This window comes from Doryrhamphus excisus, chromosome 1 (genome assembly GCF_030265055.1).
Source record: "Doryrhamphus excisus isolate RoL2022-K1 chromosome 1, RoL_Dexc_1.0, whole genome shotgun sequence".
NCBI classification, from domain to species: Eukaryota; Metazoa; Chordata; class Actinopteri; order Syngnathiformes; family Syngnathidae; genus Doryrhamphus; species Doryrhamphus excisus.
Genome location: NC_080466.1, coordinates 43,617,939 through 43,643,091, shown reverse-complemented (window position 1 = coordinate 43,643,091; position 25,153 = coordinate 43,617,939). Strand labels below are relative to the sequence as shown.

Sequence of the window (25,153 nt, the reverse complement as noted above, 5' to 3'; positions counted from 1 at the left end):
AGGAATCAGTGGATCCTCCGCACATTCGTCATTCTTTAAAAAAAAAAAAAGTTTTTATTTTTAGTTTTCAGAAAACATCGTGATGAGTTCAACACTAGGGTTGTCACTTTTAGACCACAATCCTTTAGTCCAGGGGTCGGGAACCTTTTTGGCTACAAGAGCCATGAAGACCAGATATTTTAAAATGTGTATCTGTGAGAGCCATATACATTTTTTTAAACATTGAATGCAATAAAATGTGTGCATTTTTATGTAAGACCAACAGTTTTAGATATAATGGGCTCTAATTACGTAGACCAGGCACACTACCCCACGCCAATGGGGTGTGGCCAGCATACAGCGCAGTGTCCAATAATAAATCAAATACTTGCTGCCATTAATGCAACTTCTGCTGCTGCATAATTTTGCACCATACTCAGTATATTTCATTCTTTTGGCCATCTTCGTCAGAAGGCTTGGTTCTGCAGCTTTAGCTAGGTGACTATTTGACCAAAGGAGGAAAGTTTATATTTACATGTTGACATCTCAATGACCGAGGTAGACTACCGCATTACCCAGTAATAATCAAGTTTTGGTGTTTGACCTGGAAAATATCATCAAGAAAGATAGATATGGTCGGCCGTATTGCAGTAGAAAATAGATGGACGAATTAAAATGCATAAGAAAGTTGTTGATTTTTAATATTATTTTTAACAGTAATTTCTGTGATGTTTACTTTAAAATTTTAGCAAAAATACATTTTTATTGTGGTAAGAAATGCTTGAGAGCCAGATACAGTCATCAAAAGAGCCCTACCTGGCTCCCGAGCCATAGGTTCCCTACCTCTGCTTTAGTCTGAGGCTCTTTAATGACCTGATTGTGACCTTCTCATTTTACATTTTTATGGGCGTGTGTTTTTCTGCGGCCCCCTTACCCCCCCCTGTGGAAAAAAAGCATCTACTGCATGCTGAGTTGGACTGAAACAAGGAAAAACTTTCAACCTTTCTTCCTCTTTCTTTCCCTCTTGAATGTTTGCCTCCAGTTCCATATGTTCTTCTCAGTCATCTGAGCAACGAATCAGGTACCCGGGGTCTTAAGAAGCTGCCCGCTTTGAAGCCATATGGCCTCACAACCCCCCCACGGTGGATGAATGTCATGTAGAAAGTATGCAGAAATTCCGTGTTTATCTGTTGAGGAGGATTTCTGGCAAACTTTGACACACATTCATCCAATTGTTGGAGACCTGCTGAGCTTCTTCTTTAGCATGCTTTCTGTTGTTGCATGGACTGATGGTGCTTTATTTTGTTGTCGTGATACGTGGACACATGCAGACCTTTTTTTCAGCTCACTCCCCCCATAGTTATACGACGTGTAAGACGTGTGTGCATGCCTAGCACAGCACTTAAATGTTAGCGCTTTTGGATCAGACCATCCAAACGTCCCCATAGGATACTTTCCTTACACTTTTTTGTCGTCCCCCCCCCCCCCAGTGCCGTCTGTCGGGATGACTCGCCTGGCTCGCTCACGCACCACCTCCTCCTCAAGCATCACCTCCATGGAAAGCAGCCGCAGCCGCCAGAACCTGAACAGCCTGCTGGAGAACAGCGCCACTGCGGGGCTCGACCGCCAGGCCAGACCCCAGACCATGGAGGTGTCCTGCTAAGGCCCCCCCCATACGCACGCCCCCCCCCCCCCCCCCCCTTGTAACTTATGTACCCTCGCTCCCCCGCTTTCTCTCGCAGGTTCTGTAATGAACTTGGAGCTTAGAAGAAAAGAGGATGTTCTAGTTCTATTAACAAAAGCATATGGGTGAATATTAAACCCAAAACGTTCCTGAGACCACGACTACCGCTGCATTCAGACGTCTTGTATGTTCAGATGTGATCCGCTCTTGTATTTATTTCATTCCTAAGTCCACCCCCGCCCCCATGTGGTCGGTATATACAGTATTTCCTGTCTACATAAGGTACTATTTCCATCTTTGGTTTCAAGTCTAATCACGCAGCCTACATGGATTGTGACTCACTGTGTTGCGTTCGTGTGTTTTTTTGAAGTTGATGCAGGGAGCTATAAAAACCGACGTGGCGGCAGAAGTTCGATGATGCCAGTTTGGAGGAACAGGAAGTGTTGGATGTCTTTACCCTTGTTTACATGGCCGTAGCTTTCACTCTTTTTTTTTCCTGATGGTTGCATTCAATCATAACGCAGACTTTAAACTGCCTGCCACGCCTGGTCCAGGGGTTCCTTTCACTTGTCTTCTCATCCATCTTCTTTATATTACTACTGACTACTGAATAAACAGGTAGAGTATGACTGGCTTCCACGTGTTTGCTTCCGTGCGTATAACAACAAACGTTTAAATGAGAGCCTTTTGCTTCACCTCCTCTTATTGCAAAAGTGAGGCAGTTATGAGGAGTTAGTTTAGGGCCGCACTTCTTATTATCACAGTTCAAGTCTTTGTTACAGACTAGCTCGTCTATACTTAGTGCACATTGGAAGAACGGTGGCTTTTCTGTGAAATGGGTATAATTCTCCCCTTCAAGGCCAGAGTTACCATCTACAAGGCCTACATTCGACCCCTCATGGAGTATGCATCACCCATTTGGAGTGGAGCTGGCAATACTGCTCTCAGTATTCTATGCAGACTTCAGCGGAAGGCCTTGCGTCTTCTGAACATTGAAGACCCAATCAATGCTGGTATTTACCCCTTGGAGCTTAGAAGAGATGTTGCTACTCTCTGCACATTTTACAGACATTTCTTCTTCAAGCCATCGTTGGAAATTGGTTCGATCATCCCCCGGTGTTTGCTAGTTTGAGGACAACAAGATCCTCCTCTACTGCACATCCATACTGTGTGACTATCCCCAGGTCTCGCACACATCTTCACCAATCCTCTTACGTACCAAGGGCATGCCGTCTATGGAACTCGCTGCCAGCTCACACCTTTCCCACTTTACCAAATATGGATATATTCAAGAAAAATATTAATCAGCATTTAGTTGCTATTTTGACTTAAAATAATTAGTATTATTTCGGTCCTTAAATGGAAATTAACTTTAGCTTAGTGGACCGCTTTTCATCAATTCTCTGATGGCAACACCAGGTCCCATAGTTATTGTAATAATTAAAAAAAAAATTCAACACTAGCATGGACTAAATGATGAAAATGTCCACTAACTTTTTTAATGCATTTTTAAATAATATACCTCTGATATTGTTTTGTATACTGCACACAATAATAAGCCATTTCTAAAAGTCCACATCATATGACTATTCCACAAACATGATTTATATTCCTCTTTCTTCCTGATTGTGTTGAGTGATTTAAATGATAACACAAATGAACACAAAATACACATCATTAAAACTTAGTATCGCTAAAGGAGAAAAACATCCAAACTTTCATGGCCTTGAGTGGAAAAGTGGTTTCCCCCCTAAACTTTAACTTAGCAGCAACCACTGCAATCAAGTGTTAACTTGCTATGAGTCTCCTCCAGCGCTGTGGAGGAACTTTGGCCCACTCCTCTTTGCAGAATTGTTGTCATTCGGTCACACTGAGGGCACCAACGGTTGGGCGGACATTTTCCTTCAGGCAGAATTCATTCTTCCATTCATCACAGCAAGTCTTCCAGGTCCCGACGCCGCCAAACGGCCCAAGACCATCACACTGCCACCACCGTATGTTACTGTTGGGATGATGTTCTTTCATCCATAGCGTAGACCTTAAACGTGGAGGCCCTAAACGTCCCAGGAAGCCATTGCCATGACATGCTGTATGTTGTGTACATCATGCCCAGACGCAAACCTCCTACATTGCTACTTCCTGGTGCACAGCAGTCATAGTGAGGCAGAACCTGTGCTTCCATTTGCATTCGGAGCGTTTGTGTGCTGGAGGCAGATTCCTTCATGGATTGAATCACTTCTAGAGAAGACGTGGACATTTCAGACATTTTCCTTTGAGGATGGTGAGATTTTTGGTAAGTTTTGGAGCATTTTTAAATGATTCCAAATATCATCACTGCATGTTGTGCTGGTGTGTCCTCCTGTATCATCACCCTTTATGTTTGTTGTGTAGCTAATCTGTTTGAAGGGATTTCAATGCATTTTCCAGTAGCGCTGCTTATCTCTTAGCCACAGCAGCTTCTTCAAATCAGCAGGAGGCTAAAAAAAAAAAAAACCCAAACATGGGTATCTGCTCGTTCAGATGCAGATCCAACCCGGATCCAACCCAGCAGCCTTACCAAATTCACCAGACTCTCCTTCAGCAGGTACTTCATCTGTGCTCAAGACGTCCTTGCACAAATAAACTAAAATAAGACCTTTTGTAGCCTCTGAAGAGAACCTGGTTGCTCTCTACGAATTCCCGTCCTTTGGTAGCACGGTTTTAATAAAGTTATTATTTCCCTATCAGAAATGGTGGTGTTAAGATGGTACGGTCCACTATCGCATACAGAAAGATACGTTCCCAGCAAGTACACCGCCAAGGTGACCCATAGGTTGTAGGCTGTGTGGGTGGGTGGGTGGGTGTGTACAAATGTATTACAAAGTACTAAGAAATTACATGTGCATAAGTATCCACAGGCTTTGCCATAAAGCTGATCATTTAGATGAGGTGCATCCTCTTTCTACAGCATGATAGAAACCCATCTCTGGTCAATTCAGGTGATTGGAAGACACGCCTTATGTAAGATCTTACTGTGACAAAATAAATAAGGCTGTGAATACTTATGTACATGTGATTATCTTAAAGGGGTTTTAAGTACCGATCATTGAGAGACAATATCCTTCATACTCGTCCTACAATAAAAGACCAAATCTGCACTTCTTCACGCCTTCTTCTCTCTGAAGCACCTGGTGGACCTCTATTCAGGTTGTACAGTACAATCCTCCAGCTCTTATTTCTGATGGAATAAAAAGTGAAACATTTTTAACATCCATCACTTTTACAGAGTCGGCAGATCTAAGAGAGCCATGCTTGGGGGTTTGGACCCCCCCAGGGGGTATCAGGAGGGCCACACACTGGAGGTGCATCAGCAGGTGGGGTCTACTTTTACTTGGATTCGGGACTCCAGAAGACATTGATGTATTTATGAGCGAGAACGTGTCATGAAGGAACTGTTTTGTAGATCCATGATGCTGAAGAGGACCAGAACACGTTTAGACGGGTCAGTCCTGAGCGAGGGCCTGAGGGACGCCGTCAGCTCCTACCTTCAAATGACTGCAACAATCATGGCTGGGACACTTGAGCAAATAGAAGAATTTATACCACTGTACAGTACATTTTATTCTTCTTAATGTATTAATCCATTCTTTGTCATGTAAAACTGCCAGTGTTCTACTGTAATAACATAATCCAATAAAATGGAGTCAGAAAAAAATCACATGCAAGTCACTGGGTTATTGATATAAAAGTTCTACATGAACACAAATGATTATAATTGACAATAAGTGAATTGTGATAAATACTGAAGTTTCATGCAGTTACACGGGGTACATACATGTATAGAAAATAAATCAATACATGCATAATATAATTACGCACAACATAATTATGCATACATGCATAATTAGGCTGTAGTCTTGGTGACTACATCACGGCATATCATAACAGTCTTTGGCTACTACGTAAATATACCCCAATATACCCCAATAGTTAGATAGTGTATCCATGACAGTATATTGCTGCAGTGCGCTTCTCCGCCAGCAGATGGCGCCAAATTCGCCCGAATGGCCGATCGGAGCATTTACTTCCTGCCTGAGCAGCTCACTTCAGGAAGAAGAAATAATGGCGACGCTTAAGGGGTCCGAGACCCTCTGTACAAGAGCAAAACAAAGAAATTGCAAAAGTAACATCGTGTTCAAATTGACGGACAGTAAAATTACAGGCCAGACGTTCAGTCGCGGGACGCAGGTAAGAGCTACACATTCGTCCGTAAAGACACCCGAAAGTTGGTGGCGTCAGACCAGGGACTTGCGTTGTGCGGTGCTGCCTGAACCCAAGACGCTATCGGGCAGACGTGATTGACGATGCGGTCTGCAATTTCACTTAGAATTGTGCTTCCGGCGGTGACATTTGGAGCATTTCTCTTAACTGTACGAAGGAAACACGTAGCCTTCCTTAGCGTCGTCTTGTTGCTGATAAGGCAGAAATGTTAGCAACACTGTAAGCATCATCTTTTGTTGTTAGCCTCACGTTAGCTTAGCAAAGGAAATAAGGAGCTGAGTCGAGAGGACGCAGGTTGACACACCGTTTATTGTTTAATTGTTCATTTTTTTTAACGAATCCGTATTTACAGTACGGACGCGTAAAGAAAACCGTGGCAGGTTTTTATTTCGACACCCGGTGTGTTAATATGATTGGCCAAGCTAACTAGCTTAGCTAGTTGAACGATTCAGGCGATTACGTAACGCCCAGCAAGCACAACAAGAATGGTTTCCATAAAAGGACGCACAGCAGCTGTATTGATCAATGAACCTCATTGATTAACCTTATCAATGATGTGCAATACTGCACCTCGACTAAACAATAGATTTCAACATGTTTGGCTTTTAAGTCAAGGCCCACCTGTCCTGGCATTTAAACACATGACACCCGGACACTTCATTAGGTACATTTGCACACCATAAAAACATATTTCTGTCTTTACATTCATAATAATGTGGCAGAATGAGTGAGCATGAATGTAATAATACACAGAGTAATACTTTGCTTCATTGGGGATGTGTACCTGTAAGGTACATGAAAGGCGGGGGTAGAATAGAACAGTATTAGTATTAATAAGTACTGGAACACATTAAATTTTTGCCCACTTGTGTTTTGGTGTTTGGGATGAATTATAAGTAATTAGTCAAAATCTGCATAAATAAGCATCATCATAGATTTGCTTTCATTTTCCACACTAGCATTATTATCAATACTGACAATACTGACTTGGTTAGAGCTAAGGCAGCTCCTTGCAGGCACTGTGTGTAACCATGAACAGGACCCGTGATGTTGCATGGTAGTATTTTTCTGCAGCGTATGCAGTAACTGTGTATTGTAGCTCCCAGGAAGCCTCCTTCAAGAGCGAGACAAGCGGGCCAAGTGGCAAGGCATCCCTACTCTGCTGCAGAAGCTCTACGAGAGCAGCCATCCCAACAGTGACCTCTCGCACGCCCATGGCCTACTGAAGGTACACTTGGTCTTCCTTTCTTAGCTTCTTCTTGAACTTCTCTGTAGACCAGGGGTGCTCACACTTTTTCAGCATGCGAGCTACTTTTAAAATGACCGAGTCAAAATGATCTACCCACTACAAAAATGCAAAACATCTATTTATTTTCAAATGTATTGAGGATTATTTGTACGTACAATGTATGTTGATGTACCTTACATAACCAAATGAGCCAATATTGCAAAACACACATAATTAACTATTAACATTTTTTGTAATTACCTGAGTTTACTTTGATGACTTGCACTGAATTGAACCAGCCAGGGATGCATAGTCCGGACAGTAGCTGCTGATAGCCAGCCTCAAGCACACTTCCAAATGTTTATCAGTCATGGATAATATCCGTATCATAATATCCGTATAATATTCCATATCCGTATGGAAGTGATATGTTTTTTGCCTTTTTACTTGGTCCAGTTTTTGCCTTTTTACTTGGTCCAGCTCCTTCACTCATTTTAGTGACCATAAACTTTAGCGAGGGCTTAAAATCTCGCAATTCGCCGACTAGCTTAGCACTTTGCATCGTTGTTTACGCATGAGCGGTGACCTAAAGGTCAAAATTCAGTTGTCATCTGACTGGTTGTCCTGTATGTCAATCAAGTAACGGGGATGGATGATAGGCTGACATCGTAAGTTCTGCTGCACTTAGAGACGTTGTTTGATTTGATTGGTCGCCCGAAGGGCAACATTCAGTTGTCGTCTGAATGGCTGCCCTGTATGTCAATCAAGTGACGGCATTGATGCTGGGATGATATTTTTTTAATGTCACGTCGCGATCGACCAGCGATCGACCAGTACCACCTCCGTGATCGACCGGTAGCTCACGATCGACTTAATGAGCACCCCTGCTGTAGAGGACTGGAAGGGTCTTGGTGAGGTGGATTTATATGTCATATTTATATGTCATATTTAAAATATGGTGGAGACGTGAGATCGGGGAGGGTGTGTATGTGTGTGTGTAGGATTGAAGGAGTTGTCCCAAACTTGGCATGTCATCCTGATAACACAGCGGTTGCCGTGGAGACAGTTGTGGGCGGGCTCAGGCCGAGACAAGAAGCAACAGGTGTTCATGAAGAAGAGCAGCTCAACTGCAGCAATCTCCTGGAGGAGTTGACGACCTTGGATGGGGCGGGGGGGCAAACAGTGGACTGTTTGGATTTTGTACGAGTAGACCCAGCTTCCTCTGTTTGTCCATTCTGGTCTCTGGATCGATCCATCTGCCTTTGCAGAGATGTTTTCCTTGTTGTGGTTCCCCCACATGATGGGCAGCTTCTCCTGCCTTCCCAGTTCTGATACGCCAGTGCAGTATTATCATGGTTGCCAATAGGTGGACTTCTTAGATGTCCTCCATGGGAAGAGTGGAGGTCGGAGGTGCGGAATGAAACATTTAAACCCGACTTTACTTTGTTTGTGTCCAGGTGTTATTGTCCCAGCTGTCCATGGAGGCCATGTCTTTTGTCACCGAGGACAGGAAGACCATCCAGGAGTCCACCTTCCCCAACACACACACCTTTGACCTTTTTGGTGGAGTCGATGTAAGGCTTTATTTGTCTTTTTTTTTGCTTATCATCTTTGTCTCATCTCCATTTCTTGTCATCGTAGCTGCTGGTTGAGCTCTTGATGAGACCCACACTAACTATGCAGAAGAAAAAGGCCAAAAGTAAGAAAGAATTGAGTGTGGCGCTTGATCCTAGTCACCTAATTCCACTCATTTCTATGTTTTTGTTGTTCTAGTGAATGATGATTTGGTGAAGGACTGCCTTAGTATTCTCTACAATTGTTGTATCTGCGTAAGTATCCTCATTTTCTTATTTTCATGTCACTTTTTGCTTCATCGTTTACAAATGGTCATCTTTGGATTCCCAGGCGGACGGGGTGACCAAAAGTTTGGCGGCTCGGGACGACTTTGTCCTCTTCCTTTTCACCTTGATGACAAACAAGGAGACCTTCTTGCAGACCGCCACGCTGATGGAGGACATTCTTGGAGTTAAAAAGGTAGCGCTCTTACCGTCCATCTTTAGATGAAGCCTGCCGGGGTTTAAGATGAGCTGTGGTTGGTCAGAGTTGATGTCATGTCAACCCTGACCTTTACGCAGCAGGGGTGTCCAAAGTGTGGGCCAGGGGCCATTTGCGGTCCGTAATTTATTATTATTTTTTTTATCAGCCTGAGGCACGCTGAAGTAAAATGAATTAACATTTCCATCTTACTCTGTTATTTTTTTTTTTTAGCTATGGGCTATTATTATCAATAAATATTGAAAGACAAGTTATATATAGTATTATGGCCACTAGATGTGATATTGACATTAGATCAGATTACCTTCACACATGGGATGTCCAACATGATAGAGTCCTCCCATCCCGTGTGGAAGTGGTACATTTCTGTGTTTTTCCTCAGTCTGAAACGCTTCCTCACAGAGATGTTTTTTCATTTAGGAGATGATCCACTTAGATAGCATCCCCAACCTATCAGGCCTGGTCCAGAGCTTCGACCAGCAACAGCTGGCCAACTTCTGCCGCATCCTGTCCGTCACCATCTCGGAACCTGATTTGGGGAACGACGACAAGCACACCCTGTTGGCGAAAAACGCCCAGCAAAAACGCAACTCGAGCCCCTCGCGTGCAGAGGTCAATCAAGGTGAGCTTTGGTCCGGGTGCAACTTGAAGGCCTCGCCGTACAGACTGATAACGACTCGCCTGTTTCTACAGTCACCTTGCTGAACATCCCCGAATTTATTGAGCGTCTGTGTAAGCTCGCCACAAGGAAGGTGTCGGAGGCCACGGGCGCCAACTTCCTGCAGGAGCTGGAGGAGTGGTACACGTGGCTGGACAACGCTCTGGTGCTGGACTCCCTCATGCAGATGGCGACGGAGGAGGCGGAACAAAGCAGCACAGGCAAGGCGGCTCTCGTCACGGTGGTCCTTGAACCCCACGGGTGCCACAAGTGAAACCTTCATGCTGGTGTGGAGGCGAGGCGTGGAAAGCAACCACACATAAAATGGCGGACAAAATGACGACATTCATTTTCATTTGTTGCCCCACGACATTTTTTTTTCTGGAGATGAAATCTGGCGGCACCGCCATTTGAACATCCATATGACATCTTGTCTCGTCTCCAGAGTCATCAGATGAAAGCTCCCTGGCCACCAGCCCGCTGAGACATCGGCTCCCGCCATCCATGAAGATCGTCCATGAGATCATGTACAAAGTGGAGGTGCTCTACGTTCTCTGCGTGCTTCTCATGGGCAGACAGAGGAACCAGGTGGAGTCTTCACGCCGAAGTCCAGAATCCAGCCGAGGTCCGAGTGTCCTCCTGACCTTCTAGTTTGTCCCTCCAGGTCCATAAGATGCTGGCTGAGTTCCGTCTCATACCAGGCCTCAACAATCTGTTTGACAAGCTCATCTGGAGGAAATACACCGTCACCAACCATGTCGTCCATGGCCAGAACGAGAACTGCGACTGTAGCCCCGTACGTACCTATCGTGTCCAGATATCATTTCCATATATAATCATCTCGTTCTCTCGTGGCGTAGGAAATCTCTTTCAAGATCCAGTTTCTGCGTCTTCTCCAAAGTTTCAGCGACCATCACGAGTGAGCAAACCTTGAGTCAACTTTGGTTTGTGGTTTAACTTCTTGGTTCTTCCTTCCTGAGCAAACGTCTTGGTTTCAGGAACAAGTACCTCCTGTTGAACAGCCAAGAGCTGAATGAGCTGAGTGCCATATCCATGAAGGCCAACATTCCCGAGGTGGAGGCTCTGGTCAACACCGATAGAAGTCTTGTATGCGATGGGAAGAAGGGCCTCCTCACGCGCCTCCTCACTGTCATGAAGAGGGAGCCTCCGGACTCGTCCTTCAGGTCAGAGACGCTTTTTCACCGTGGACCTCCTGTTTGATTAAACGTATTTGTGTTGTGGTGTAGGTTCTGGCAGGCGAGGGCGGTGGAAAGTTTCCTGAGAGGAGCCACTTCCTACGCCGACCAAATGTTCCTCCTGAAGAGAGGACTACTGGAGGTGCGAGTCTGGCAAGCGAATACGTTTGACTTGTCACCGTAGCAAGGATGATTGACTTGAGGCTGACATGTCCATCACGGGCCCGTCCGTGCGGGTGCCCACAGCCGCGACCAGCTCTGGCCCCCAAATTTGGCGGCAAAAAATCCATTTTTATCTTAAATGTTGTTAAATATAAAGACCCCACAGACCAAATGTAACGGAAAGATCCTGGTAGGATCCAATCATAGCTGGTCTAGCTGCCGGATGCAAGACTAGGCACACAAGCAGACGGCGGTACTCCAAAAGCGTGTATTCTTGTACACTTTGGGACTTGGTCCCGTGTGAACCGATGTCTCCTAACTCCTCCCTTTCCTGTGACAGCACATCCTGTTCTGCATCATCGACAGTGGCTGCACTTCCAGAGACGTCCTCCAGAGCTACTTTGACCTTCTCGGGGAGCTCATGAAGTTCAACATCGACGCCTTCAAAAGGTTCAACAAATACGTCAACACCCCCGAGAAGGTGGGACGCATACTTTTGAGGGACGGATACTTTGGTGGGACGGATACCGAGTCTCACATGGGCGATTTGTCTTCCCAGTTCCAGATGTTTCTGACCCAGATCAACAGTTCTCTGGTGGACTCCAACATGCTGGTGCGCTGCATCGTGTTGTCCTTGGACCGATTTCAGAGCCAAACCGAGGATGTCAAAGGTGAGGATGGTCCTGGACACCAGCCCATGTAGGTCTCGGTCAGGGGTGGGCAAACTTTATTATGACAAAATTTACGGGGGGGGGGGGCAGACTATATATTTTACACGTAACAGTCCACCTGGTATTATTGTATCTGTAAAATTGTCATGCAATCTGCTATTATTATTTATTATTTTATATTTATATTTAAATATTTTAAAAATAATAAAATATAATAATTACAATAAAATTAAAATAATAATTATTATATTATTATGTAAAATATGCAAATATAACAATAATATTATACATAATTAATATAATAATTAGCATTAATATAATAATTATAATAATCATAATAGTTCTAATAATAATTATAATAATCTAATAATAATTATTATTAATAATAATAATTATTATTATTGTTATTATTATTAATAATTATTATTATTATTAATAATAATTATTATTATTAATAATTATTATTATTAATAATTATTATTAATAATAATAATAATAATTATTATTATTATTAATAATTATAATAATAATAATTATTATTATTATTATTAATTATTATTAATAATAATAATAATTATTATTATTATTAATAATTATAATAATAATAATTATTATTATTATTAATAATTATTATTATTATGTGCTTGTGTCTCTTTTTTCAGGAGCACTTTGTAAACAACAGACCATGTCAAAAAATGAAATTGATACAACCATCAAAAGGTTGGCTCAGGCCATGATGCCAGGTTGTATGTTGAGTTTAAATGAAATGAATAAAAAAAGGAAAGATTGGGCGGGCCGTATTCAAACACTTGGCGGGCCGGATGTGGCCCCCGGGCCGTAGTTTGCCCACCCCTGGTCTAGGTTCTAGTCTGTTGCTGTGGTGCTAGGAATCAAACACGACAATACAAGGATTATGTGGGGGGGGGGCAGTGTCGAATCTTCCCTATGAATTAATTAGCCTCTGTGCCCCCCCCCCCCAGTGGTGGAGGTGCTGTCCGAGTGCTGTCTGCTGTCCTACATGGCCCGGGTGGAGAACCGACTCTCCTTCCTGTTCCGCCTGGTCAACATCATCAACGTGCAGACGCTCACGCAGGTCTGAGGTCCCAGCGCTGGTTTGGGTGCACGGTCCCTCGTCCTCACTTCTGTCTTGTCCCCCCCACCCCCACCCCCAACACACCTTCCTCAGGAGAACGTCAGCTGTTTGAACACCAGTTTGGTGATCCTGATGTTGGCCCGCAGGAAGGCCAAGCTGCCCTTCTACCTGAGCGCCTTGCGTGAGAAGGAGTACGCCGAGAAGTACCCCGGCTGTCTGCTCAACAACTTCCGTAACCTCCTTCGCTTCTGGCAGTGCCACTACCTCAACAAGGACAAAGACAGCACCTGCCTGGAGAATGTGAGTTGCCCCGCCCACCTCGCCATTCCAGCACACCCGTGTCATTCTTACTGACGCCACAGCCGGTAGTAGCTAGCTTGGGTAGCTTCACGTGAACGTCGGCTTCATCGATGGCCAACTTTTTTACCTGGCCAATCCTCAGGATCCTTGGTGTAGATACCACTCTGAATGTCATCTTGTGGGGGGGGGGGGGCTTATAGAAAGATCTAAAGGTTCCAGTGGAACTTTGCTATTCGTGTATTCAGTGCGAGTCATTAACGTTATTTATGTCTTAATTATCTTAACGGCGTATTCATACGTAAAGAGAGGCGATGATGCAACTCTCCACTGGTGCATTTCACTACAGAGCACTTTGACGTCCATTTGGGCCCTGCCATTGGCTGGCCTCCAGTCAGCTGGGATAGGCTCCAGCATGCCCCCGTGAGCCTAGTGAGGATAAGCGGCATAGAAAGTGGATGTAAAGAAAAGGAATACAAATCATATAGAAGCAATATTTAGTGTAGAAATACGGTAAATAGAAGGAAGTGTAGATGTTCCACGTTCATGCAGCCATAGAACTCCATGATCTTCATGTCTTCATGCCTTCAGAGATCAGTCAAAATGGTCAAAAATGGCCGATAGCTGGAAAATTAGTTAAGTGCATCTAAGGGAAGAGATGGTTGACATACCGGTTGGTGCGTGTTGATGATGAGAAGCAGTGTTGTCGTTTACGTTGCTACGGCAACGCAAAAGTGAAAATGTCTTCTCCCCCCCTCCCAGAGCTCCTGTATCCCCTTCAGCTATTGGAAGGAGACGGTGTCGGTGCTCCTGGGCTCAGACAGGACTTCTCTGTGCGCAATAGCCAGCTACATCGACGAGCCCTTTATGGACCTGGACAGAGACCTTCTGGAAGATTGACCATCGCCGTGGAGACGGCAAGCGTGGACGCCTGACGCTCGTGCGGACGCCACTGAGCCGAGCCGTCGGGGCCCCCGGCGGCTCGCCCGCGTGCCGCACGTTCCTCCCCACGGAGTCTTGTCTCCAGGTCCTCCACAAAGGAAGCACACCCCTCCGTGAGGACTACGGACCTTTTGGGAATGACCCCCTCATTGGTTGTTGCTTTAGTTGGAATCAAAATAGAGCTTTTTATATTCATCCAAAATTCTATGGCGACAAATGTTCCATTCGGCAAACGGTTCTGATCGCAATCAACAAGCTTTGGACGTGGCCGCGCCCCCGCCCTCCGCCCTCCGCCCCCCGCCCCCGGTCCCTCAGCACACCTCCATGGCCTCATGAAGGAAATAGGGACTCCTCGGCCATCTTTATTTCCTCTCCTTTTTGTCGTCGGTGCTCTCTGGTTGCATCGGTTAGCTGGACCGCAGGATGCGTTCACACGTTCAAACCCCCACATTCATTCTCCATTGGGCGACGTCTTTCATTTGCTTTTAGCTGTAGAATAAAACGCTGTTATTGTTTATTATACATTTTGTTGATGAATCAAATTAATTTTGTATCCTTTTGGGAACCGCTTTGGGAAGAGAATAAACTATGCAGGCGCTCCAGGTTTTACATTTAGCCGTTTGATTTCTGACATCCGTTCTCCGCTGGCTTTCTCCCGACGACAATCTGGCAGAGCGGCGGCTCTTTTTTGCACGTTTCGGGGAGTAGGGAGGTGCGGACGCGGCGTCTCCACGGAAGGATGCTGACGTGGGAATGGATGAGCTACCTCATTGCATCGCTCAGACGGGACACTTGGCCTCCCGGCACGTCACGGGTCGCGACACGTCACGTGTGAATGTACCACTTCCACATTGCTGCTGCCTTTGGGTCGCCCGCAGGCGCTCAGACCTTTTCTTTGCATCTTCCGTCACTTAGCATGTCTTCGACTCCAATGCGAAAAGTTGCTTTGTCGTGAGCGTCGCCAAGGAGGAGATCACACGGTCGCTCCTAAATGATGAGTCATGGTTGCTACGCTACTTTGCAGGTTAGCTGCTTTACGAGCGCGAATGTTCTGGTTCAGTTGACGTGTAAACGCGACGCCATCGCTTTTGTACGCTGGATGGATGTCAAATAAGCCTTAGCGTGGAAAAAGCGATGCGGGGGCGCGGCTCAAAACCTTGCCGATGCATCGTGTGAATGTTTCCACTCTTTGACGTGAACTTCAGCACAACGAGGACGTGTCCAGTAGAAGTATCTATCGATGGTCCTACTCGCATGCAGGGAGACTTCCTCATGGAAGGACACAGGAAACACTCATGGCGGCGTTTATTCAAACATCTGCTGGTACAATTTGTGCTTGAAAATAGCAAAGCTTGTTACAATCACAGTAAACTTGGTTTGGCGTCTGTAAGAACCTCCTTCTGGTCTCCACGTTGAAATTCATTTCCTTTCTTTAACCATCGTTTGTCCAATAAAGTCACTTCTTCAGACCGTTACTGTTGGATTGTGGGATTCTTCTACGGTAAATTCACACAAAGCTTCCAAGCCACGCTCGCCGCCGTCTGGGGGACGCGGCCTGTCCATCACTCCGCCTGTCCATCACTCCGCCAGCTGGAAGACAAAGGGGAGATGTTTGAGCTTTGAGTCGGTGTGAAGAAGCCAAGTCGCCCACCTTGGTCCCTTGGTCTCGGGTGCGGACGCGGAGCTTGTTGACTTGGGTTTCGGCCATGTCGGCTCTCTCCTCCGCATCGTCCAACTCGTGCTGGATCTTCCTGTACTTGGCCAGGTTGGTGTTGGCCTGCTCCTCCTTCATGCAGGAAAACCAGGATGAGAAGATTTCTTTTCCTTCAAGGTGACCAAATAAAAACTCACCGCTTCCTCAGCCTGACGTTTGTAGCTCTTCACTTTGGCCTGCAGCTTGTCGATGAGATCCTGAAGGCGGACCAGACTCTTCTTGTCCTCCTCGGCCTCGACAAAGCAACAAGAGCAACACCTTGAAGGACAACGTACCTCCTGATGTGGCGCGTGCACTGACAACTTCTACCTGATAGGACAGCTCTTTGACTCTCCTCTCGTATTTGCGGACTGTCTTCTGCTGCTCTTGGTTCCTCTTTTGCTCCGACTCCAGCTCGTTCTCCAGTTCCTTCACCTGAAGAGCACAAGATGGTCAGGAGCAGCGAGGAGCATTGAGGAGCAGCAAAAAGACGAGCTCTCACTCTGGCTTCCAGCTTCTGGAGCTGCTTTTTGCCGCCCTTGAGGGCGATCTGCTCAGCCTCGTCCAGACGCATCTGGAGGTCTTTGATGGTCTGCTCCATGTTCTTCTTCATCCTCTCCAGATGGGCGCTGGTGTCTTGCTCTTTCTTCAGCTCCTCCGCCATCATGGCCGCCTGCGAGGACACCCGTCACCGTTAAAGGAGCGTGATCATCTTGTGGAGGGGAGGGGGGGGGGGGGCAACGCGTGCCTTACATCAGTGATGGCTTTCTTGGCCTTCTCCTCTGCGTTGCGGCACTCCTGCACCGCGTCGTCCACCTCGTTTGACAGCATGGACAGATCGCTCTCCAGCTTCTTCTTCTGGTTGATCAGCCCCGTGTTCTGGAGCCCGGAGGTCACATGACCAGCGGTGAACAACGGACACATCGACAGAAGGAAGCTGCAGGATTTCTTCTCACCTGCGAGTGCAGAAGGTTGACCCTCTCGCTGGCTTCCAGGAGCTCGTGTTCGGCCAGCTTGCGAGCGCGGTCGTTCTGCTCCTGGAGAACCCTGAGCTCCTCCACCTCAGCGGCCAGAAGGTTGTTGCGGCGCTCGGTCACGGCCACCTGCTCCTTCAGCTCCTCGTTCTTGTGAACGCTGTCGTCCAGCTCCAGTTGCGTGTCCTGCACGCCGCCGTCAAGATGTTTGATTCCGTGGAGGAGCGTCGGCGTGCAAGTGAGGACGCGTGTGTCCGTCGGTCACTCACCTTGAGCTGAACCTGCAGGTTCCTCAGGAGCTTCTGGGACTCGGAGGCCTGCCTGTTGGCGTGGTTCAGCTGCACCTCCATCTCGTTCAGGTCGCCCTCCATCTTCTTCCTCAGCCGCACCGCCTCGTTGCGAGACTTGGCCTCGGCGTCCAAGGTGGCCTGCATGGAGTCCAGGGCTCTCTGGTGGTTGCGGCTGAGACGTGAGGCGGAAGGCTTCAGTGGCGGCTTGGCCATCGCCATCGCCATCGCAGGCGGACGACAACGAAGCTGAACTCACCGAAGGTTGTCGATTTCTTCATCCTTCTCCGCCAACTTCCTGTCCACGTCCGCCTTGATCTGGTTGAGCTCCAGCTGGATCCGCAGAGATTTGCTCTCTTCGTGTTCCAGCGTTCCCTGGGACGCAAACAATGATGACCTCGTCAATCGCCGTTTGCTGTGCTGCCTTCAGGGCTGCTGGGAAATTTCACACCCGTGCCTCACAAGGTCTACTCTCGAAGCGTTTTAACGGAAACTAAACAATAAAGTTGGGAAGGCGGAAATAGTGTTAGTAGTAGTAGTAATAATAATTAATAATAATAATACTTTATTCTAATAACACCAACACTTATTATTTTTATCATAAGTTATAAGTATTATGAGAATTATTATGAGAATTTATGACTGTATTCAGGTAAATGTATAATTTTATTCTCATAACTTTTCCCTGTAAATTAAGACTATTCTAAAAAAAATATATACCTTTATTTTTGTAAATTGACGACTTTTTTATTCTCGTAAATGTTCAACTTTATTCTTGAATTTTTCTCGTCAATTCATGACTTTATTCTCATAACTTCATGACTTTTTTTTCATGTACATTTATGACATACGACTTTTTTCATGTAAATATTATACTTTTATTCTTGGAAATTTAAACTTTATTCTTGTAGTTCTTTGACTTTATTTTTGTATGTTTATGACTTTGTTCCCAGAAATTTATGACTTTATTCTCCTAAATGTTTTCCATTTTTAATTATTTTATTCTTGTCATATTATGACTTTTTCATGCAAGTTTATGACTTATTTTATTCTTTCAATTTTTGACTTTAAATATATAATTTTATTCTTGTAACTTGATGGCTTTTTTATTGTCATTTTTTTTACTTTATTCCAGTAAATTTGGGAATATTTTCTCGTAAAAGTTCATCGTTTTTACTTTCTTCTGGTAAATACACGCTTTTATTCTGGTAAATGAATATTCTTTCCTGTAAACGTCCAACTATCTTCTGGTATCTTCTGTCCAAGGTTCTACTCGACTACCTTTTGATGTGTGAAGATGTTCATGTCTTGGTTGATTGATCAGCTTCCAACGACCGTGATCACGGCACGAGAAGACAGCCAGAACTTACTTCGACTTCCTCCAGCGCCGCTTGGATCTCGCTTTTCTCCATCTCCAGAGCCTTCTTGAGCTTCTCCAGCTCCTGGATGGTCTTGGTTCCCTGGCTGATTTGGTCAGACAGGTCAGCGATCTCCTCTGAAGGAGAGAAGGTGGTCAGGACGACGTCAGAATGAGCCGAGCGTTCCAAGCTGACGTCTAAGGAGACACGCAGGTCTCACACACGTACCTTGCAGGTTCTTGTTCTCCCGCTTGATGGTCTCAAGATGATCCAGTGTCTCCTCGTAGGAGTTCTTCAGCTTGAAGAGCTCGGTGCTCAGGCCACGAGCCTCCTTCTGAGAACTTTCCAGCTCCGTCTGACACTCCTCATACTTCTGTTTCCACTCAGCCAGCACCTGAAGAAGAAGCAGGGAACCTTTGAGCTCCTCCAAACGTCAGATCCATCCGTTCCTCCATCGCTACCTTGTCAAAGTTCCGTTGCTTCTTGTCCAGGGCCGCAGCCGCAGCGTTGGCCCGCTCCAAATCGATGATCAGGTCTTCGATCTCTGTCTGGAGTCTTTGCTTGGTCTTCTCCAGAGAGGAGCACTTGGCATTGGAGGCCTCCATGGTCTCCTCGGCCTCCTGCAGACGCGTCACCAGCTTCTTCCTGAGGGTTGATATGAAGGCTGACTTTGCTGCTTTTATACGTAATACAGAGCAGCGAGTCCATATGATTCATCATGCTATGATCATCTCAAGATGATCCAAGAGGAGGTTCAGAACCGACGGACGTGGTCGGGGACTCACTTGGCTTCCTCCAGCTCTTCAGTCCTCTGGATGGCGTCCGTTTCGTATTTGGTCCTCCACTGTGCAACCTCAGCGTTGGCCTTGGACAGAGCTCTCTGCAGCTCCGCCTTGGCCTCCTGCTCCTCGTCGTACTGCTCCCTGAGGAGGTCGCAGTCGTGGCGAGAAGACTGAAGGGCGTGCCCCAGGGCGCTCTTCGCCTGGAGATGCGAGCCGCCGGGTGAGAGGAGAGACGGCGGGACCGTGAAGCTTCACACGGCCAAGAACTCACCTTGGTTTCTTCTTCCAGCTGCTTCTTCAGCTCCTCCGCATTTTGGCCGAAGGAGGTCTTGGCACGCTGGAGCTGGGAGACGGTGGATTCGCGTTCTTCCAGCTTCCTGCCCAGCTCGGCTGTGCGGGGTCGGATAAAACGGATGTTAAAAGTCCGGTTGGTGCAGATCTAGATCTTCTACATCTACATGGGTTTCTATGTTCTTGACCGAGGACGTCCCACGTCAGGTTCCTCACCGCTTTCAGCCTGAGCGCGGGCCTTGAGGGTGCCGCTCTCGTTGAGCTGCCTCTGAAGCTCCTCCGCTTTGGCTTTGGCCTCGTTCATCTGGTCTTCATACAGACGACACGTCTTCTCCGTGTTGGCCTGCAAGGCAAAGAAGAGGGCCGTTTGTGGCCGATGCCACGCCAGGCGTCCTCCCGAACGCTACCTTGGCCTTGGAGAGCTGCTCCACGGTGGAGGCCAGGTCGTCGGCCTCCATCTTGGCCTCGCTCCTCTCCTTCTCCAGCTTCTGCTTGACTCGCTGCAGGCTGTCGATCTGCTCGCTCAGCTCGGCGACGCTGTCGGCGTGCTTCTTCCTCAGGGCGGCCGTGGTGGCCTCGTGGTGCAGCATGGCTTCCTCCAGGTCGCGGCGCAGCTTCAGGAAGTCCGCCTCTCGCTTCTTGTTGATCTCGATCTGGACCGACGTCGCCCCGCCGGCCTCCTCCAGACGCTCGCTCAGGTCCTCCAGCTCCCTGGCCACGTCGCCGCGCTGCTTCTCCACTTTGGCCCGGCAGGCCCTGTCGGCTTCCAGCTCCTCCTCCAGCTCCTCGGTGCGGGCCTGGGGAGGGAAGCGTTATTGTTTTTACTTCCTGGTGCTTTTCTCGGGCGAGTACGATTCCCACCAGCAACTCCTTGATCTTCTTCTGGAGCTGGTTGACCAACGCCTGCTCGTCCTCGATCTTGGAGCTCATCTCGTTCATCTCAAAGTCTTTTCTGGCAGACACACGCAGGATTTTAACGACACGCGCGTCTTAGACCCGTCACAGGCGGCGAAGGAATCAACGCTACTTTTTCAGACGTTCCTCGGTCTGCTGTTTGTCGTTCTCCAGATCCATGAGCGACTCCAAGGACAGCTTCAGGTCCCCCTCCAGCTTCCGCTTGGCTCGTTCCAGGTCCATGCGCAGCTTCTTCTCCTGTTCCAGGGAGCCCTCCAGCTGAAGGACAACCACAAGCCCCCCCAACCATGATGAAGATGTTTATAAAGTCATCAACATCGTAGAACCTTCACCCTCATTTCACATTTATGACATTTTTTTAATTTCACAAATATTTCTTCAATAAGCTTCATACATTTTAGCATCATCATAATAACTTTATGTGACTTTATTATTATTATTATTTATTATACCTTTTTCTCCAACCTCATTTTCAAAAAGTACAACTTTATTTAGTTTCTCATAATATTACAACAAATTTTTACAGTACTTTTACAGTACAGTACTTTTGCTGTTCATATTTCCACTATATGCTACTAAAATGACATCATTTTTCATCATAATATTACAACTCTATCGTTCTTGTGAAATTACAGTTTGTTTATCGTCAATAAATTCAAATATTTCATTGTGATTAATCGCATTTGTCCATAGTTAACTCAGAATCATTACATCTAATCACAGATAGAAATATGATTTTATCAATAAAAAGTAAAGATTAAGGATTATTTCTTGTTTGGTTTGTTTCTCTTAATATTAGATTTTTTTTTAAACTTGGTTTGTCTTTAACATGGAAACTTTATGCTCCTAAAATGATGTTATCAACTAAATCAGGGGTGGGCAAACTACGGCCCGGGGGCCACATCCGGCCCGCCAAGTGTTTGAATACGGCCCGCCCAATCTTTCCAAAGTATTTGATTTAAAGTCAACATACAACCTGGCATCATGGCCTGAGCCAACCTTTTGATGGTTGTATCAATTTCGTTGTTTGACATGGTCTGTTGTTTACAAAGTGCTCTTGAAAAAAGAGACACGAGCACATAATAATAATAAAAATTAAAATATTAATAATTATATTATTATTAGGGCGGCACGGCGGTCTGGTGGTTAGTGCGCAGACCTCACAGCTAGGAGACCAGGGTTCGGTCCCCGCCCTCGGCCATCTCTGTGTGGAGTTTGCATGTTCTCCCCGTGCATGCGTGGGTTTTCTCCGGGTACTCCGGTTTCCTCCCACATTCCAAAAACATGCTAGGTTAATTGGCCACTCCAAATTGTCCATAGGTATGAATGTGAGTGTGAATGGTTGTTTGTCTATATGTGCCCTGTGATTGGCTGGCGACCAGTCCAGGGTGTACCCCGCCTCTCGCCCGAAGACAGCTGGGATAGGCTCCAGCACCCCCCGCGACCCTCGTGAGGAATAAGCGGTAGAAAATGAATGAATGAATGAATATTATTATTATAACTATTATGATTATTATAATTATTATATTAATGCTAATTATTATATTAATTATATGTAATATTATTGTTATATTTGCATATTTTACATAATAATAATAATATAATTATTATTTAAATTTTATTGTAATTATTATAATATTTTATTATTTTAAAAATATTTAAATATAAATATAAAATAATAAATAATAATAGCAGATTGCATGACAATTTTACAGATACAATAATACCAGGTGGACTGTTACGTGTAAAATATATAGTCTGCCCCCCCCCGTAAATTTTGTCATATCAATGCGGCCCGCGAGTCAAAAAATTTGCCCACCCCTGAACTAAATGTTAGCTTAATCGCTAACTTTCCAGCAGACACGACTGTCACGGAGCAAGGAGGTCTCTCTGGCTTCATATTTTTGGAATGATATTTTCGGATGAATTGGATTAGGATTATTTCTAACAGGAAAAATAGATTAGGATTCGGCACATTAGACGTTTTGGTTCAACCTTTTGATGCAACCTGAGGTTCCTCTGTTGGAGCAACCAAGACCTACGTCATCCACTTGCTGCTCCAGCTTGGCCTTGGCTTTGGTCAGAGTGTTGACTTTGTCTTCTTCTGCCTGAAGGTCATCCAGGGTCTGCTGGTGGGCCTCCTGGAGGGCTTTCTTCTCCTTGGTCAGCTTCATGATGTTTTCATCCAGAGCGGACATTTCCTCGATCAGGTTCTTCACCTGCGAGATAACCAGCGTGTCAACCACAAGGAGCATCTTTACAGAAATGGAAATACATCAAAATATTGTTGGATCATAACTCAATCAATGTTGCAGGATTTAGTCGGGAGCTTTTATGGACAGCCGTGGTTCCTGGTGGTTGCTAATGGGGTCCACCTGGTGGCTGGTAAAGTTCTTGTCATGCGTGGCTTCACCTTATTCTCCGTGGCGTGTTTCTCCTTCTCCACTTTGGCCAAGGTGATCTCCAGGTCGTCGATGTCCTTCTTCAGCTCGGCACACTCGTCCTCCAGCTTTCGCTTCTTGGCCAACACATTAGCGCTCATCTCCTCCTCGTCCTCCAGCCTCTCCAGGAGTTCCTTGACTTTGGCTTCCAGCTGGATCTTGGTTTTGATCAGCAGGTCACAGCGGTCTTCGGCGTCCGCAAGATTATCTTGCTCCTGCGGGGGGAAAGAGACAAGCAGACTATTGGCGTGCTCGTCCTCCACCCGACATCGACGTGTACGCGTTGGGAATAAACACTCACCGCCTGGAGCTGGAGAGAGAGGTCGTTCTTCTCCTGGATCAGGCTGACCTGCCGTTCCTCCAGCTCCTTACGCTTCACCTCCGATTTGTCCAAGGCCTCCTTCAGCTGGGTCATCTCCTCCTTCAGAGCGGCCAGCTCCTTCTCGGTGGCCGCGCTTCTCAGGAGGGGTTTGATCTTGAAGAAGAGCTTCATCCAGGGCCAGTTCTTCACCGTGTTGAAGGCCCGAATGTTCCACTGGATGATCATCAGAGCCTCCCTGCAAGCAATTGCAATGTTATCAATACCTTATCAATACTTTATTAATACTTTATCAATACATTATCAATCCATTATCAATAGTTTATCAATACATTATCAATACTTTATTAATACCTTATCAATAGTTTATCAATACATTATCAATACTTTATTAATACCTTATCAATACATTATCAATAGTTTATCAATACATTATCAATACTTTATCAATACCTTATCAATACATTATCAATAGTTTATCAATACATTATCAATACTTTATTAATACCTTATCAATCCATTATCAATAGTTTATCAATACATTATCAATACTTTATTAATACCTTATCAATACATTATCAATAGTTTATCAATACATTATCAATACTTTATTAATACCTTATCAATACATTATCAATAGTTTATCAATACATTATCAAGACTTTATTAATACCTTATCAATAGTTTATCAATACCTTATCAATACATTATTAATACTTTATCAATACATTATCAATCCATTTTCAATACTTTATCAATACATTATCAATAGTTTATCAATACCTTATCAATACATTATTAATACTTTATCAATACATTATCAATACATTATAAATAGTTTATCAATACATTATCAATACTTTATTAATACCTTATCAATACATTATCAATACCTTATCAATACATTATCAATAGTTTATCAATACATTATCAATACTTTATTAATACCTTATCAATAGTTTATCAATACCTTATCAATACATTATCAATACTTTATCAATACATGATCAATACTTTATCAATACATTATCAAAACTTTATCAATCCATTATCAATACTTTATCAATACGTTATCAATACTTTATCAATACTTTATCAATATTAGGGGTGGAACCATCAACCTAGGAGAAACACGACATGCTACAGATGCTACAAACGTGGGCACTGTGGCGCGTCCCCACGCGAGATGCATTCAGGGACACTCCGAACATTTTCTGATGTTCGGAGTGCAAGTCAAGACATAGTCGTTAATGGTGATTAATGATGGTTAATTCATTTGAAAACTGTGATTAATCTGACTAAAATCATTTGCCAGCCCTATTTTATATTAGTCTTTATTATTTTTATTTGTACATATTTATTCATTTTATTGTGTATTTGTCCATGTAATCCATATTTTGTGTTAGTATATTCAACCTAGTATTATTGTGTATTTCATTCTTCAGTATTTGTATTTACGTGTATATAATAATGATATTTTCATGTTCGACTAATTCTTTTTCATTTTGTATTTCTGTAAATGTTGCTTGAAATGAACTATTGTGTTGTTATTTTTTGACGAGCCAAGAAGGAGCCGCCCCCGGCCCCCGGCCCCCATAGACGCGCATTTGAAGAAGCTGATAAAAAGTGTAATTGTAGAGTTGCGTATTTCTTTATTTAGTGACTCGCCCTTGATGCCGAGTGTCTGTAATCGCACGTGGAAGGATGCGATGCCGTGACACGATACACCCAACCCCGCTTTTGATGTTTCAGGCGGACCCCGCCGGGTTAGCGGATTGGTTTAGTCTCGGTAGGGCGGCTTCTCACAGCCCTAAATATGGAGCCCCAAGCCAGCGTCAAGGACTTCCCGTCGGTTTAGAGGGTGAATT

General features: G+C 45.1%; 3 protein-coding genes across 6 annotated transcripts in view; 2 read left to right on the top strand and 1 right to left on the bottom strand.

The window, feature by feature from the left end:
• The window catches only part of ndrg3a (ndrg family member 3a), a 29,465-nt gene extending 27,173 nt beyond the window's left edge, over positions 1 to 2,292 (top strand). For 2 of the 3 annotated variants that reach the window (XM_058072327.1, XM_058072345.1), the window contains 2 exons: positions 1,022 to 1,060; positions 1,470 to 2,292. In XM_058072327.1, coding sequence (XP_057928310.1) covers positions 1,022 to 1,060; positions 1,470 to 1,642 — 212 coding nt within the window. In that variant the 3' untranslated portion in view covers positions 1,643 to 2,292. The remainder of the gene's footprint in view (positions 1 to 1,021; positions 1,061 to 1,469) is intronic. The other variant, XM_058072336.1, reaches the window with a different exon arrangement.
• A 3,424-nt stretch (positions 2,293 to 5,716) lies between these two features.
• trpc4apa (transient receptor potential cation channel, subfamily C, member 4 associated protein a) lies at positions 5,717 to 15,700 on the top strand. 2 transcript variants are annotated; one of them, XM_058046133.1, is made up of 18 exons: positions 5,717 to 5,890; positions 7,023 to 7,151; positions 8,609 to 8,725; positions 8,793 to 8,850; positions 8,925 to 8,980; positions 9,057 to 9,185; positions 9,627 to 9,828; positions 9,900 to 10,085; positions 10,310 to 10,452; positions 10,529 to 10,660; positions 10,725 to 10,783; positions 10,863 to 11,048; positions 11,112 to 11,202; positions 11,563 to 11,703; positions 11,782 to 11,893; positions 12,874 to 12,986; positions 13,080 to 13,286; positions 14,046 to 15,700. In XM_058046133.1, the coding sequence occupies exons 1-18, from the start codon at positions 5,765 to 5,767 to the stop codon at positions 14,181 to 14,183; spliced, it is 2,325 nt and encodes a 774-aa protein (XP_057902116.1). In that variant the 5' UTR covers positions 5,717 to 5,764; the 3' UTR covers positions 14,184 to 15,700. The 2 variants fall into 2 exon arrangements, with proteins under 2 accessions (XP_057902116.1, XP_057902117.1); XM_058046134.1 differs by lacking the exon at positions 5,717 to 5,890 and adding an exon at positions 5,901 to 6,142.
• The window catches only part of myh7ba (myosin, heavy chain 7B, cardiac muscle, beta a), a 26,213-nt gene continuing 16,575 nt past the window's right edge, over positions 15,516 to 25,153 (bottom strand). The window contains exons 24-44 of the mRNA XM_058046132.1: positions 23,268 to 23,523; positions 22,939 to 23,181; positions 22,568 to 22,744; positions 20,638 to 20,783; positions 20,472 to 20,562; positions 20,018 to 20,407; positions 19,827 to 19,953; positions 19,591 to 19,709; positions 19,323 to 19,519; positions 18,999 to 19,182; positions 18,766 to 18,931; positions 18,550 to 18,674; positions 17,439 to 17,554; positions 17,162 to 17,354; positions 16,875 to 17,078; positions 16,672 to 16,797; positions 16,421 to 16,591; positions 16,249 to 16,353; positions 16,077 to 16,172; positions 15,877 to 16,011; positions 15,516 to 15,815 (exon numbers count right to left, since the gene is read on the bottom strand). Coding sequence (XP_057902115.1) covers positions 15,804 to 15,815; positions 15,877 to 16,011; positions 16,077 to 16,172; positions 16,249 to 16,353; positions 16,421 to 16,591; positions 16,672 to 16,797; positions 16,875 to 17,078; positions 17,162 to 17,354; positions 17,439 to 17,554; positions 18,550 to 18,674; positions 18,766 to 18,931; positions 18,999 to 19,182; positions 19,323 to 19,519; positions 19,591 to 19,709; positions 19,827 to 19,953; positions 20,018 to 20,407; positions 20,472 to 20,562; positions 20,638 to 20,783; positions 22,568 to 22,744; positions 22,939 to 23,181; positions 23,268 to 23,523 — 3,379 coding nt within the window. The 3' untranslated portion in view covers positions 15,516 to 15,803. The remainder of the gene's footprint in view (positions 15,816 to 15,876; positions 16,012 to 16,076; positions 16,173 to 16,248; positions 16,354 to 16,420; positions 16,592 to 16,671; positions 16,798 to 16,874; positions 17,079 to 17,161; positions 17,355 to 17,438; positions 17,555 to 18,549; positions 18,675 to 18,765; positions 18,932 to 18,998; positions 19,183 to 19,322; positions 19,520 to 19,590; positions 19,710 to 19,826; positions 19,954 to 20,017; positions 20,408 to 20,471; positions 20,563 to 20,637; positions 20,784 to 22,567; positions 22,745 to 22,938; positions 23,182 to 23,267; positions 23,524 to 25,153) is intronic.